The 15583-nt window shown below is 54.9% G+C and overlaps 3 protein-coding genes across 3 annotated transcripts; 2 read left to right on the top strand and 1 right to left on the bottom strand.

The window, feature by feature from the left end:
• Positions 1-261: 261 nt before the first annotated feature.
• Positions 262-9581, top strand: ppp2r5d (protein phosphatase 2 regulatory subunit B'delta). The gene is made up of 17 exons (XM_014474142.2): positions 262-407; positions 1599-1673; positions 1739-1919; positions 1989-2188; positions 2380-2490; positions 2558-2650; positions 2731-2861; positions 2937-2996; positions 6967-7075; positions 7139-7192; positions 7265-7435; positions 7508-7635; positions 7983-8084; positions 8152-8224; positions 8292-8339; positions 8407-8517; positions 8591-9581. Exons 1-17 carry the CDS (start codon positions 381-383, stop codon positions 8726-8728), a joined length of 1812 nt encoding a protein of 603 aa, XP_014329628.1. The 5' UTR covers positions 262-380; the 3' UTR covers positions 8729-9581.
• Positions 9498-12748, bottom strand: mea1 (male-enhanced antigen 1). Its single transcript, XM_023327667.1, is given in 5 exon segments — positions 9498-9950; positions 10353-10461; positions 10539-10817; positions 12497-12514; positions 12516-12748. Coding segments are annotated over 5 exon segments (792 nt in total). The 5' UTR covers positions 12726-12748; the 3' UTR covers positions 9498-9774.
• lrrc73 (leucine rich repeat containing 73) lies at positions 12615-15565 on the top strand. Its single transcript, XM_023327666.1, has 7 exons — positions 12615-12706; positions 12990-13307; positions 13389-13549; positions 14155-14277; positions 14341-14441; positions 14530-14743; positions 15337-15565. The coding sequence occupies exons 2-7, from the start codon at positions 13036-13038 to the stop codon at positions 15447-15449; spliced, it is 984 nt and encodes a 327-aa protein (XP_023183434.1). The 5' UTR covers positions 12615-12706; positions 12990-13035; the 3' UTR covers positions 15450-15565.
• Positions 15566-15583: the final 18 nt, after the last annotated feature.

The raw sequence follows: 15583 nt of genomic DNA, 5'->3' as shown, positions 1-15583 counted from the left end.
TCCCTACGGAGAACATTCAGATATTTCTCTAACTTTACCCTTCACCTGGTTCTGTTCGGTTCGGAACCCGCCTTCCTCAGGTTGGAGAGGTTGGTGGGTGGTTCGGTTCGGGTTCCTCAGGTTGCAGGGGTTCTGTGTTGCTGGGGAAGACTCCAGACCCGCATCGCCTCCCTGCAGCATCACCCTCGCGGTTAAAGTCGCGTTTATCCAATAGGAAAAATCCCTGCACGCGTCGCTAGGCAGACGGCGACTCCGGCAGCCAATCGCATTGGCCGTGTGAAGTAGCGGGCGCACGGAGTAGACTGACCGAGTGACAGCGTCTGAGTCCCGGGGAGGAGGATCGCAGAGGCTCCGTGGGAGAAGTCAGCGCCGCGGACACGATGCCGAACAAGCCGAAGAAGGAGAAGGTGAGTGTGGACTACGGAGGTAACGTGGAGCCTCTCCCCGTGGAGCGTGGAGGGACAGCGGCATTGGAGGCGGGTTCAGATTTGATGAAGCTAAGCGGCTAAAGGCCCGTTAGCATCACACAGCGCTAAAGTCGGCCTGTGATTGGTAGCATCAGTAAAGGGTCATTCCGTAGAGTTAAAGTCTGATTGCTTAAAGGTTTAAGAATCTTTTTTCATAAATATAGAAATCACCTGGGGCCACCAGCAGGAGGCGCTAATGGAGCAAAAGCATTAAGTTCATCTTCAGAAAAGTCTTTCAAATTTTAAAGAGTCTGATTTTAGAATAAACGTGTTTATGTTTGATTGGTTCTTATCAGAGGAGAACAAAGTTCCTAAACCTTCTGGTTTAACAGTCAGTGTTGAGCTAAAACCAGTAATCTGCACCAGTTTAACCAGTTTGAGCTGGTTAATGACTCCATAGATGTGACGGTCCTTACTATCGGTCACAGGCCAACTTCAGGAGAGCTAACGGCGTCTACAGACGAGCAGGAGAACCGGGACCGGGCTGCTTCCTCTCAGTCCCGCCGGTATCGGGTGGGTGTGTCCCGACTGCGAGGGAGCCGGGAGGAGCTGGCTCTCTGATCCGCCTGGGAGCTCCGGGGCTCGGCTGCTGGCTGTCCCCGGGCTGCGTGACTCATCCCGGCGACTCCGAAGCTGCGCTTCCCCGCAGTCCGGCTCCGGACCACTGGGTCTGAACCAACGATCCAGAACCATCAGCTGGTCTCATGTTGAGAGCGTTTCTGAGACCCGGTTTCTGTGTGATCAGCGAGAACCTCAGGGTTCTGGTTCTGATCGGGTCTTGTTGGACCAGCTGATTTCTCTGGCTCGGTTCCGGTCCGGACCTGATGAAGTCACTGGATCTCTATGGATCTGCTGCAGAACATGACCGGGTTCGGTCCAGATCTAAAGGAACCCGCAGGTGATCCCTGCTCCACGAGGTTCTGATTGTTCTGATCCAGAACCGGGTCAGAACTCTTCTCCCTGAACTTCCTCCACTTTATTCTGAAAAGTTCTCCCCAGGAAGTTAAGATCCGATTCATAACCATTTTCTTCATCTTTTGGGCCCGATTTCTCTGACCCGGTTCCAGCATTGGTTCTGATCCGTTTAACAGAGTAGCACCGTGGTTCTGGTTCTGATTTGTTGTTTTTCAGGAATCCAGCAAATCTTCCAAAGGCTCCAAGAACAGCAGCAGCGTGAAGGACGGCGGGCCGGAGAACCCGGAGGAGGTGGGTCGCCCCGGCCGCCGCGGCCCGACCGGAACCAGAACCTCTGACCCGCCCGTGTGTTTTAGGTGCAGCAGCAGCAGCAGAGCGGCAACAAGCGCGCCAGCTGCAGCACGCCGCCGCCAACGCAGCTCAACAAGATCAAATACTCCGGCGGCCCGACGCTGCTGAAGAAGGAGCGGCGCCAGAGCTCGACCCGGTTCAGCCTCACCAAGAACCGCGAGCTGCAGAAGCTGCCCGCCCTGAAAGGTGACCGGACCGGACCGGACCGGACCAGAACCCGACCCCATTCAGACCCAAATGTGTCCCTGTCCCCAGATGCCCCGCCCCCGGAGCGAGAGGATCTGTTCGTGCAGAAGCTGCGGCAGTGCTGCGTTCTGTTCGACTTCATCAGCGACCCGCTCAGCGACCTCAAGTACAAGGAGGTCAAGAGGGCGGGGCTTAACGAGATGGTGGAGTACATCACGCACAACAGCGAGGTGGTGACCGAGAGCATCTACCCCGAGGCCGTCGTCATGGTGAGTCCGCTGGTTCCAGGTGTATCCAGGTGAACAGGTGTAGGAAGCTCCGCCTCCTTGGAAGCTCAGCACCAGGTTCCCTCATTGTGCTGCGTTCACTTGCCCTGGGACGTTTCCTCGTTTACTCTAAGCTAGCGCAGCATGTAGCTACCAGAACCGTCACTATGGTAACAGCTGTTTGTGCCCTGCAGTTTTCCATAAACGTGTTCCGGACTCTTCCTCCGTCCTCCAACCCGACCGGCGCCGAGTTCGACCCGGAGGAAGACGAGCCCACGCTGGAGGCGGCCTGGCCTCACCTGCAGGTACGACTCCAACTCCTGGAGGTCTAGGTGAGCAGAACCAGAACTGACCCGACCTGTGAATCCACAGCTGGTGTACGAGTTCTTCCTCCGCTTCCTGGAGTCTCCAGACTTCCAGCCCAACGTCGCCAAGAAGTACATCGACCAGAAGTTTGTTCTGTCGGTAAGACATCACCTGGCCAGGTGATCCTCCAGGTGTTGCTCCAGGTGCGCCAGGTGAGCTCCTGTCCTCCCTGCCTGCAGCTGCTGGAGCTGTTTGACAGTGAGGATCCCAGAGAGCGAGACTTCCTGAAAACGATCCTCCACCGGATCTACGGAAAGTTCCTGGGTCTGCGCGCCTACATCCGCCGGCAGATCAACAACATCTTCTACAGGTGAGCACGCCTTAGCCCCGCCCACACAGGTGAGCCCAGTGCTCCCAGTGGCTCACTGGTGTTCTCATCCTGCAGGTTCATATATGAGACGGAGCATCACAACGGCATCGCTGAGCTGCTGGAGATCCTGGGCAGGTAACACACACACACACACACACACACACACACACACACACTGTTTTATTTAACTGTAATGTCTGATCTGAGATTATATTATATTTGAAAATGAATAATTTGTTCCAACTGATTTATTTACTCTGAACGTCTTTTACTGTAAAGGTGAATAATAATAATAACAGAAATCAATAGTGACTGAAAACAAACTTCGGCTCCGTTGTTTTTGTCTTCGCTGCTCTGAGCTTCACGCTGTTGTGGTTGCTAGACAACATGAGTGACATTAGCTAAACCTGTCAGAGTTTTCTGTCTTCATGGCCTGAGAAGGAAGCAGACATCAGACTGGACTGGAATGCGGCCGCTCTCTCTCTAACTCAGGGGTCTCAAACTCAGTTTACCCGGGGGCCGCTGTAGGTAGAGTCTGGGTGAGGCTGGGCCGCATTCACACACACGGTCTCCTCAGCAGAACCTTTTTGATTGCCTATTACTATATTTGGGCGTAGTCAGGCGCTGTAACAGCCGTAATTGTGTAGTGTCTCTTTAAGATACTCTAGTATTGCTAATGATGTCAGAAGTATGCGCCACGGCTTCTGTGTAGAGAGCGTGGGAGAAACGTGCTAGACGGACATGTTAGCTCCCTAACTTTTTAGTAATGTTACGGGTTGTTTGGACGCTGCTCAATTTTCCTTCCATCCATCCATCCATCCATGACCATAGATGAGGGTGGGAACGTAGATCGACCGGTAAGTTGAGAGCTTTGCTTTTTGGCTCAGCTCTCTCTTCACCACGACGGACCGGTACAGCGCCCGCTTGACAGCAGACGCTGCGCCAATCCGCCTGTCGATCTCCCGCTCCCTTCTTCCCCCATTCGTGAACAAGATCCCGAGATACTTGAACTCCTCCACCTGGGGCAGGACACCCCCCCGGACCCGGAGAAGGCACTCTACCCTTTTCCGGCTCAAGACCATGATGGCCTCGGATTTGGAGGCACTGATCCCCATCCCGGCCGCTTCACACTCGGCTGCGAACCGCTCCAGCGAGAGCTGCAGATCACGATCTGGTGAAACCAAAAGGACCACATCATCCACAAAAACCAGAGATGAGATCCTAAGGCCACCATATTGGATCCCCTCAACACCTTGGCTGGTCTAGAGATTCTGTCCATGAAAGTGATGAACAGAATCGGTGACAAAGGGCAGCCCTGGCGGAGTCCAACTCTCACCGGAAACGAGCCCGACTTACTGCCGGCAATGCGGACCAGACTCTGACACCGGTCATACAGGGACCTGACAGCCCGTATCAAAGGGCCCGGTACCCCATACTCCCGGAGAACCCTCCACAGGACTCCCCGAGGGACACGGTCGAACGCCTTCTCCAAGTCCACAAAATACATGTAGACCAGTTGGGTGAACTCCCAGAATCCTCCATGACCCTGCTGAGGGTGTAGAACTGGTCCAGTGTTCCACGACCAGAACCACACTGCTCTTCCTGAATCCGAGATTCGACTATCCGACGGACTCTCCTCTCCAGGACCCCTGAATAGACCTTGCCAGGGAGGCTTAAGAGTGTGACCCCTCTATAATTGGAGCACACCCTCCGGTCCCCCTTTTTGAACAGGGGGACCACCACCCCGGTCTGCCAATCCAGGGGAACTGCCCCCGATGTCAATGCGATATTGCAGAGTCGCGTCAGCCAACACAATCCTACAACATCCAGAGCCTTAAGGAACTCCGGGCGGATCTCATCCACCCCCGGAGCCTTGACACCGAGGAGCTTCTCAACCACCTCGGTGACCTCATCCCCAGAGATTGGAGAGCCCAACCCAGAGTCCCCAGGCTCCGCTTCCTCAGTGGAAGGCATGTTGGTGGGATTGAGGAGGTCTTAAAAGTACTCTGCCCACCGGCCCACAACGTCCCGAGTAGAGGTCAGCAGCACACCATCCCCACTATAAACAGTGTTGGTGCTGTACTGCTTCCCCCCCCGAGACGCCGGATGGTGGACCAGAATCGCTTCGAAGTTATACGGAAGTATTTCTCCATGGCCTCTCCAAACTCCTCCCACGCCCGAGTTTTTGCCTCAGCAACCACCCGAGCCGCATGCCGCTTCGCCTGCCGGTACCCATCAGCTTCTTCCGGAGTCCCACAGGCCAAAAAGGCCCGGTAGGACTCTTTCTTCAGCCTGACGGCATCTCTCACCGAAGGTGTCCACCAAAGGGTTCGAGGGTTGCCGCCGCGACAGGCACCGACAACCTTGCGGCCACAGCTCCGACCGGCCGCCTCGACAATGGAGGCACGGAACACGGCCCACTCAGACTCCATGTCCCCCACCTCCACCGGGACGTGTTCGAAGTTTTGCCGGAGATGGGAGTTAAAGCTCCGTCTCACAGGGGATTCCACCAGACGTTCCCAGCAGACCCTCACAGCAAGTTTGGGCCGCCAGGTCTGACCGGCTTCCTCCCCCACCACTGGAGCCAACTCACCACCAGGTAGTGGTCAGTGGACAGCTCCGCACTTCTTCACCCAAGTGTCCAAGACATACGGCCGCAGATCCGATGAAACGACGACAAAGTCGATCATCGAACTGCGGCCTAGGGTGCCCTGGTGCCAAGTGCACATATGGACACCCTTATGCCTCAACATGGTGTTCGATATGGACAATCCATGACAAGCACAGAAGTCCAACAACAGAACACCGCTCGAGTTCAAATCGGGCGGGCCGTTCCTCCCAACCACGCCCCTCCAGGTCTCACTGTCATTGCCCACGTGAGCGTTGAAGTCCCCAGGAGGGGCACTCTCCAGTACCCCCTCTAAGGACTCCAAAAAGGGTGGGTAATCTGAACTGTCGTTCGGCCCGTAAGCACAAACTACAGTCAGGACCCGTCCCCCCACCCGCAGGAGGAGGGAGGCTACCCTCTCGTTCACCGGAGTAAACTCTAACGTACAGGCGCCGAGATGGGGAGCAACAAGTATGCCCACTCCTGCCCGACGCCTCTCACCTTGGGCAACTCCAGAGTGGAAGTATGTCCAGCCCCTCTCAAGGAGGCTGGTTCCAGAACCAGAGCCATGCGTCGAGATGAGACCGACTATTTCTAGCCGGAACCTCTCGACCTCACACACTAGCTCCGGCTCCTTCCCCACCAGAGAGGTGACATTCCACGTCCCAAGAGCCAGCTTCTGCAACCGAGGATCAATTTTCATGTCTGATAATGTAGCAGCCGTTCAACCGGCTTTGTAAGGTTGGTGAAGAGCTTATTTATTAAAGGACAACACTGGGAAATTCCCAGCACCAGTGTGGTTGTGAGTTTTTGACCGTCTTGATGAATCTGCCGCCTCCTCTCCTCCCTTAAACACAACCCAAGCGTTACAACTCCTAACCTTAATTACGTTACACTGATCAGCAACTTCTGGGTCTAGACTGGATGCTGAAGCACGTGAAGCGGGAGCGGCCGCGGAAATTGCGCATGTACCCATGCAAATAATGACAAATAGAAAATGCAAATAGGCCCGGCCGATGTCCCGCCCCCGAGAGCAATATACTCCACCGTGATTGGTAAGTTCGTTCAGCTCTGCACACAACACTGAAAAGTGCAAATTATATCAAACTCGCGGGCCGCACTAACATTAAACTTTTATATTAAGGCGGGGGCCACAAACTATCGTCCCGTGGGCCGCGAGTTTGAGACCCCTGCTCTAACTGAATTGGAATGCGGCCGCTCTCTCTCTAACTGAATTGGAATGCGGCCGCTCTCTCTCTCTAACTGAATTGGAATGCGGCCGCTCTCTCTCTAACTGAATTGGAATGCGGCCGCTCTCTCTCTCTAACTGAATTGGAATGCGGCCGCTCTCTCTCTCTAACTGAATTGGAATGCGGCCGCTCTCTCTCTAACTGAATTGGAATGCGGCCGCTCTCTCTCTCTAACTGAATTGGAATGCGGCCGCTCTCTCTCTCTAACTGAATTGGAATGCGGCCGCTCTCTCTCTGTTTCCTGCAGCATCATCAACGGCTTCGCTCTGCCTCTGAAGGAAGAACACAAAATGTTTCTGATCCGGGTTCTGCTGCCGCTCCACAAGGTCAAGTCTCTGAGTGTGTACCACCCTCAGGTGAGTGTGTGGTTCTGCTGGTTCTGCTATTTCTGCTGGCTCTGACCCAGTTCTGCTCCCCAGTTGGCTTACTGTGTGGTCCAGTTCCTGGAGAAGGACAGCAGCCTGACGGAGCCGGTGAGTTTCCGGCTGCGGCTTCCTCGGCCGGGCCGCTGCTCCCTGCTGACCTCTGACCCCTGACCTCCCCAGGTGATCGTGGGCCTGCTGAAGTTCTGGCCCAAAACCCACAGTCCGAAGGAGGTGATGTTCCTGAACGAGCTGGAGGAGATCCTGGACGTCATCGAGCCGGCCGAGTTCGTCAAGGTGCAGGAGCCGCTCTTCAGGCAGCTGGCCAAGTGTGTGTCCAGCCCGCACTTCCAGGTACTAGAACCAGAACCGGGCCGGCCGCGGCGGCGGCTTCCGGTTCTGACGGAGGTTCTGCTGCGGTTCCAGGTGGCAGAGAGAGCGCTGTACTACTGGAACAACGAGTACATCATGAGTCTGATCAGCGACAACGCCGCCAAGATTCTCCCCATCATGTTCCCTGCGCTCTACAAGAACTCCAAGAGCCACTGGAACAAGTACACACTGACACACACACTGATACACACACTGATACACACACTGATACACACACTGATACACACACTGATACACTGACACACACACTGACACACACACTGACACACACACTGACACACACTGATACACACACTGATACACTGATACACACACTGATACACACTGACACACACACTGACACACACACTGATACACACACTGATACACACACTGATACACACACTGATACACACACTGATACACACACTGATACACTGACACACACACTGACACACACACTGACACACACTGACACACACTGATACACACACACTGATACACTCTTCCTCCTCCTCCTCTTCCTCAGGACGATCCACGGTCTGATCTATAACGCTCTGAAGCTTTTCATGGAGATGAACCAGAAGCTGTTTGATGACTGCACCCAGCACTACAAAGCCGAGAAGCAGAAGTGGGTTCTAGGATCCAGAACCTCTGGACCGGACCGACAGAATGACCTGTTTCTGCTCCTCATGCAGGGAGAAATACAAGCTGAAGGAGCGGGACGAAGTCTGGATGAAGATCGAGGATCTGGCCCGGCAGAACCCACAGGTAGGGGCTGAGGATGATGATGATGATGAAGGTCCCTGGCATCATGTCTCCTTCTGTTTACCTGCAGAGCAACAAGCTCCACCCCCTGCGTCCTGGACTCCACCCACAGGAAGAGGTGAGTGATGCTCTGTGTGTGTGTGTGTGTGTGTGTGTATGTGTGTCTGACTCGCGCTGCGTTCCAGTTCCTGATGTTCAGCGATGGCGGTCTGGCCTTCATCTCCATGGAGACGGAAACTCCGACAGCAGAGGACATCCAGCTGCTGAAGAAGACGGTGGAGACGGAGGCGTCCCAGGTAGACGCACCTGTTGACCTGTGCTATGCTAGCTAGCTAGCGGTGGCTAACCAGTTCTCGGTCTGCCCTGCAGGGGGCGAAGGAGCTGCAGAAGGACAAGGCGCTGATGCGCAGGAAGTCGGAGCTGCCGCAGGACGTTTACACCATCAGAGCTCTGGAGGCTCACCAGCGGGCCGAGGAGTTCCTCACAGCCAATCAGGAGGCGCTCTGACCCCCATGAGGCCCCGCCCTCTCCGCGGCTCCGCCCCCTGGTGGCCAGAACCAGTAGGACACAAGAAGCTCCGCCCGTCTATCCATGTGCCGTGTGTCAGCGCTCCACTGTGATTGGACATCAGCCACAAACCACGCCCACATCTCCCCAGAGGCTGCTGCGGTTCGAACCGCCGCCGAGCGCCTGAACGCATCGTCGGATTCCACGGCAGGAACCCGGAGGTGCGTCCCGATTGGCTGCCCTGGCCCCGCCCCGTTGTGGTGTTTCCATGGAAACTGGGGCCTTCAGGCTCTACTGCACTTGAACGCAGCGTGGATGAATGTCCCCATGACCTCTGACCTCAGTCAGCCAATCAGGTTTGGATCCGCAGAGACGCAGTGAATGTAGGCGTGGCCTCCGCCAGGGCTACCGCCAATCAGGGCTTAGACCCAAACACCAAGAACCAGGCCCGGTTCTGATGGTTCTGAAGGTCCGGTCACCACAGGAAGTGATGGGATGGCTGCAGGTTCCTCCAGGCGTTTCAGACATGAACTCTGATTGGTCAGAGGAAACAAGTCGTCTAATTAAGCAGCTCTGAGGTGGGGGAGGGGCTTTGTGATGTCAGTGAGGCCACGCCCCCATGAAGAACACGCCCACATTGGTCACGCCCACAACACGTCTTTTTTTTTCTTCATGGCTCTTCCAGCTGTTGAGCCTGCATGTCATCATCCCATTGGCTGTGATAAGCTCCGCCCCCACCGCCCCCCATGTCGTGACACCACCAGGCGGCGCTGTTCCAGATGTTTATTGAGCATCACACGGTGATTTGTACAGATGTTCATGTACAGCAGAAATAAAGCAGATCCCGCCCACATGTATGACCACTTCCTGTTTCTACACACAACAGGAAACATGAGAGCAATGAGACGGGAAGGAAGCTGGTCCAGACTAAACCACAGAAGAAGAAAGAGTCAGTAAACAGTTATCTGGGTCGGATCGGAACCAGGAGCGGCCGAGGCTGCAGCTGCTGGCGGTGCGTTCAGGGTCCTGTAGGGATCGCGGTGAGTTCAGGGGACGTGGTTCCGGCGCAGCATCCGCAGCCCGGCAGAACTCTGGCGCTCCTGCAGCGCGTTCTGGACCAGATCGCTCCACTGGGCGTCGGAGATCTGCTGCGCCCAGGGCGGCACGCCGAGCGAGGGCAGCGCCACGCCCGCCATCGTCCTCTTCACCAGCTCCACATGGGCTGCAGAGACAGGAAGTGATGTCAGATCACACTGCTTAGGTTAGGGTCAAACAGGAAGTGATGTTCTGCACGACCTTTAACCTGATCTGTTCCTTTAATGCAGTGGAGCCCAAAGTGGGTCCTGGAGGCCCGGTTGCATCCTGCATGTTTTATTCTGTCCCTGGTTTTAGTAACAACCTTTCAGCAGGTTAATGTTCTCTAATGATCCATCAATGGATCCAGGTGAGTTAAACCAGGATGCAACCGGGCCTCCAGGACCCACTTTGGACTGATTTAATGGTTCCTCATCCTTAGGTAGGAGAGCAGAACCTGGACCGGGTTCTGACCCAGTTCTAGACAGCCTGATCTCTGGTACCTCTAAACAGAATCCTAAATCCGATCCAGTTCCTCTGAACGTCTCACCTGGATCCATGGGGATGGACGCTCGGCTCCTCTGCGCCGCCGCCCCCTCCGGGTCCTCCTCCTCGTCGCTGTCTGGGGGCGGAGCTTCAGGTAGGTGCAGACCCATCACCTGCAGAGACACTCAGGTGAGACGGTGCAGGTCAGCAGGTGGGAGAGCTGCTCCACCTGTTACTGGGCAGATCTCACCTCTATCCTGTGCTGCAGCTGCTGCAGCTGCTCCGAGTGGGACGTGTCCCCCCTGTCCTCCTCCTCCGGCTCCCCGGGTCCGTCCGGGTCCTGGTTCAGAGGCTGGTAGTAGTACCCGCCGCTCTCCTCCTCCTCCTCTTCCTCCACTCCGTCCTCCCCCCCAGGCAGCACCGCCCCGTCCACCGGACGCTCGTCCTCCCCCAGCTCGTCCTCTGAGCTCGGCAGCACTCTCTCTGGTCCCATCGCTGAGCGGCACACTTCCATCCACGACACGCAGCCCTGTGGACAGACGGGGTGAGACGGGCCGGCGGACAGAACTACACCCTCGGAGGAAGCACTACATCCTGTACCAGAATCCAGTGGTCCTACAGTCTGGGTCAGAACCAGTAGAAACCGCTTAGAACCCGGTGGTTCTACTGGTTCTGACTCATTCCATGGCCCCCCGTCAGCTCCGGCTTCCTCACCTCAGAACAGAACCAGCGGCCGGAACCGCCGCTACCTGATGAAGGTGGAGAACAGCAGAAGCTAACGGCTAACACAGCTAGCAGCTGTCAGTCTCCAGATCATTTGTTAGTTAGCTTGTTAGCTAGCTGGTTAGTCCGGTAGTTGGTATCTCCCAACAGAACCTCTTGTCTTCACCTGTCCTCACCTCTTTGGGTCTGCTTCACCTGGAGTTAGCTGTTAGCCTCTGCTGCTAGGCGCAGCGAGTGATGCACCAGCACTTCCGGGTGCGTCACAAGTAGCAACGGAAGTGCTTTTCAGAAGTTGTTTTTTTTCTTGACGAACTTTATTGAACAAAAGAAAAACTGATGGCATTTCTTATCAGACAACAACCAGAGTGAAGACATTAAGTGAAGTAGCTTGTAATAAATGAACTTCGCAGTAAAATAATAAAAATAAGATCCGGACTTGGTTCTGCTTTGCTCGGAGAGAGGCTAAAGGAAGCCACAGGGTGGCGCCAGAGAGCAACAAACCCGTCATGTTCCCCTGAAGGACCGGAAGTTTCTGATCATCTTCAAGAAAATCCAAACTGATGATTCTGGGATGAAGAACCAGAACCGCAATGATTTTATTAGGATCCACATGATGGTTCAAGCCTTATCTGGATCCAGTAAGACCGGATCAGAACCACCACAGAACATCCAGCTGTGTAGAAATTATTAAAATATATTTTAACATCCACAACCTTCTACTGAGGAGTTCAAAAGAGTTTTATTTTCAGGAACTCAATCAAAATAGTTTTTTCTCAGATTGTCCCAAAGCTTCTAATCTTTATCTCCAGGTTCTGCCGGTTCTTGAAACCAGGACCAGGAGGAACCGCCATGGGCAACCAGCAGATACTCCAGGGAACTGCTCATGTTTCCTGACGGAATCAGCAGTCTGATTGGCTCATCTGGGGGTCTGGAGGTCACGACCTCTCAGGAGTTCAAAGTTCAACTCCCAGGATGCTGCAGATATTAATGAATTCATTCAGTTGTTGTTTTCATTTTTCTGGACGTGTAAAAGGTTCTGCTCCTCTGATCCAGAACCAGAACTTTCTGTTTGGTCTTGTTTCCTGTTTTGGTTCCTAAGCAAAAACAAAGAGTGACGTCATCACGCATGCCCAGACCCAGAACCTGCAGAGCCCAACAAAACTCACGTCCCTGGCCCTGTCAGATATGTTGGTTTCTATGGCGACGGAACTCGTAGAGGATCGTGACCGGAAGCTACGTCACAGCTAATCCTCCAACGTTGAAGAGGAGTCACTCTGACGAAGATTGTTCAGTTTCATCTTCATTGATCAGATTAACTTTTATTTAATTTTAATTAAAACATAACATTCCGGTATATTCGCTCTCATTTATTAATTTCAAAAAGTAAAATGTTGTGTAATGGCGGTTTAGCAGGTCAGGCTTTTCTGCTCAGAGTGAGTCCTCCTGTCTGTCCTCCTATCTCTGCTTCGTAGTAAAGCTGCTCACCTGCAGGAACACACCGGGACGCCCGGACTCCCTCTGCCCGACCAACAGCGCTGCTGCCCGGCTGCAGGAGCCCCAGGCCTCCCTTACCGCCCGGGTCGGAATCAGAACCGGTTCTGATGCTCGCCGTCCCGTTGGAGCCGAACCTGCTCTGGCTTGCGGCGGAATCGTGGAATGATGACATCAGCGCGTGACCGTGTGCCCGCTCCGCGCGTGAGCTGATCGATCTCATGTTAATTGACTGATTGAGCGGAGAGCCAATCAGAGGGTCGATTAGCTGGTCCTGCTCTCTGATTGGCTCGGAACGGTTCGGTTCGGTTCGGTTCTGAGGTCAGCTGAGGTTCTGGAGACGTTATTGATATCCTCCAGGTTCTGATCAGGTCCTTGGTGAAATGATGAACCACCGGACCAAAACCGAAACCGGTCCGCCTCAGAACCTTGTGATCCCTGTGCTGGTTCTGATTCCTCAGAAGGTTTGTGTTTGCTTCTGTTCCAGCTGACCCAGTAACCTCCCCTCCCCCCGCCCAGTGCTCCCAGTCCGGATGCTGGCGGCCTCCATCCAGGTCAGCGGGGAGCCGCTGTCGGCGGTCGAGGTTCAGGATATCTGCGACCGGCTGAGGGAGGACGGGGTCCGGCTGCTCTCGGTCCGCGGCTGCCGGCTGTCGGACCGGGACTTCGGGCGGCTCTGCCGCGGCGTGGCCGCCTCGCGCTGCCTGGCGCAGCTCAACCTCAATCTGGGCGTGGTCTCCAGCATCGGCCGAGCGCGCCACCTGGCGGACGCCTTGGCGGCCAACCGCTCCCTGCAGACGCTGTTGTGAGTAGCCGCCTGCTGATTGGCCGGGCCGGCCTGAATGGTCAGTGACGGCTTGTGCCGCCTCACCCCCCCTCCCTGCAGCCTCCACGGCAGCCCCCTGCTGGACGCCGGCCTGGAGGCCCTGAACCCGGCGCTGGCCGCCCACCCGGCGCTGGTCTGCCTGGACCTGGGCGACTGCCTGCTGGGGGACGCGGCGCTGGCGCTGATCTGCGGGATGCTGCCGCCGGACGGAGCCAAATCAGGTAGGACTGAGGCTCCGATTCCCCAGGGGCCCTGAACGCACCACATCCTCCTAGCGCTGATGATGACACACCTGCAGACCAGGTGATCCAGATCCTTTAGATCAGGGGTCTCAAACTCCAGTCCTGGAGGGCCGCTGTCCTGCAACCTTTAGATGAGCCCCTGCTGCAGCACCTGGATAGAATAATGAGGTTAAGGTTCTGGAGAACTGAGCTACACAAGGAGGTAATGAAGCCGTTTTATTCCAGTGTTTTCTACCTGTGGCTCATCTAAAACCTGCAGGACAGCGACTGGAGGCCTGGAGTTTGAGACCCCTGCTTTAGAGGATTAATGACCAATCAGATAATATTTTACTGCCCATCACTTCTTCCAACATCTTAATGCTGCAGCTGGATTAACCTGTTACTAACCAATGATTTTAACAAATATTAACCAGTAATAAACCTGTAACTAACCCGTTATTAAGCAGTTACTAAGCAGCTTGATCACCCAAATGTTCACCAGTTATTGATCAGTTATGAACCTTTAATCAACCAGTTCCAAAGCAACCTGTTGCTTACCAGTACTGTTCCGGTCTGGTCCGGTCCGGTCCGGTCTGCCCCTCCAGGTCTCAGGGAGCTGACTCTCAGCGCCAACCCACGGATCAGCACCAAGGCCTGGGCCCGGTTCTCGGTGGCGGTGGCTCACAGCTCCCAGCTCCGGGTCCTCAACCTGGACTACAATCCACTGGGTAAGGAACCGGAACCGGAACCTGGTCTGGTTCTGGTCCTGATGGGTCCGGTTCTATCTGCAGGGGACCAAATTGCGGCCATGCTAGCGGTTGCCGTGGCGTCCAGTAGAACCCTGGAGGTTCTGGACCTGGAGGGAACCGGACTGACCAACCAGTCGGCTCAGGTCAGCAGCTGCAGCTTCTCACCATATTCTTCCTCCTCTTCCTCAGCAGGCTGACAGCACCGGTTCTGGTTCTGGTTCTGTTCTGCAGGTGTTCCTGGACATGGTGGAGAATTACCCCACCTGCCTTCGGGTTCTGGTTCTGGCCGAGAACGAAGTGAGTCCGGAGCTGCAGCAGCAGATCAGCGACCTGCTGTCTGAAGGGGAGGAGGACGGCCGGGAGGCTCCGCCCCCTGCAGGCCACGCCCCCAGCAGTGCCCTGCAGCCAATCAGAGAGAAGCCCCTCCCCTGGCTCCCCCACAGCAGTAAGGGCTGAAAGCGGTCCGGATGGAGCCGGTTTTGTTGGACCCGGAGCAGAACCGGCCGTCCTCTGTGTGGTGTTTAAATGTCCTCTGGATCCGTAGGAGTTTCGTGTTCTGTCTGGTGTTAATCGGACCCAGTTCTGGCAGCATTACGCTGTTTCTACACATTAATATTCAATTTGTATTTATTATTATTCTGTGGTTCTACTCAGGCCGGGTTCTGGTTCTGGATTCAGTCAGGCTAAAATTTGAATAAATAATGTGTTAAAACTGATACAGTCATTTAAATATATTTTAAATTTAATTAAGATGAAGAAGCTAATCTTAGCCTTAAAAGAAGTTCTGATGATTCTGACAGTTCTTCTGAGCTAAAAAACCCGGTTCAGTTCGGGTCTGATTCCCTGATGGAACCAAACGCTTCTTTGGGTCCTGACGGGCCGGACCTGGTTCAGACGGGTGGAACCAGAACCTGTTAGCTCCAGTTCTCCCTCTGGTTTATGGTTCTGTGGGTTTTTGGTACTGTTGACCCGGCTGAAAAGAACCAGACTGAACCCAGAAACCCGGTTCTAAAGTCTGAATGACCTTTGACCCCACAGACTCCAGTCCGCCCACGGTCGTGCTGACGTCAGGAGTAGGCGAGAGCCTATTGGCTGAAATTGAAATTGACCACGCCCACTTCCTGCCAGAGCGTTGTCACTTCCTGGACTGAATGTTCGTCTGCTCCGACCTGATTGGTGGGCCTGGGGAGGGGGCGGGGCTTGTTGACAGGTGTTGCTTTGTTCTGCTGTGATGATGTCACAATAAAAACAGTTTACAGCTCGGTAAGGACGGCTCTGATTGGTT

The sequence above is a fragment of the Xiphophorus maculatus genome, chromosome 22 (assembly GCF_002775205.1).
Source record: "Xiphophorus maculatus strain JP 163 A chromosome 22, X_maculatus-5.0-male, whole genome shotgun sequence".
Taxonomy (NCBI): domain Eukaryota; kingdom Metazoa; phylum Chordata; class Actinopteri; order Cyprinodontiformes; family Poeciliidae; genus Xiphophorus; species Xiphophorus maculatus.
Note: the sequence above shows the minus strand (reverse complement) of the source record. Positions and strands in the feature narration are given on the sequence as shown.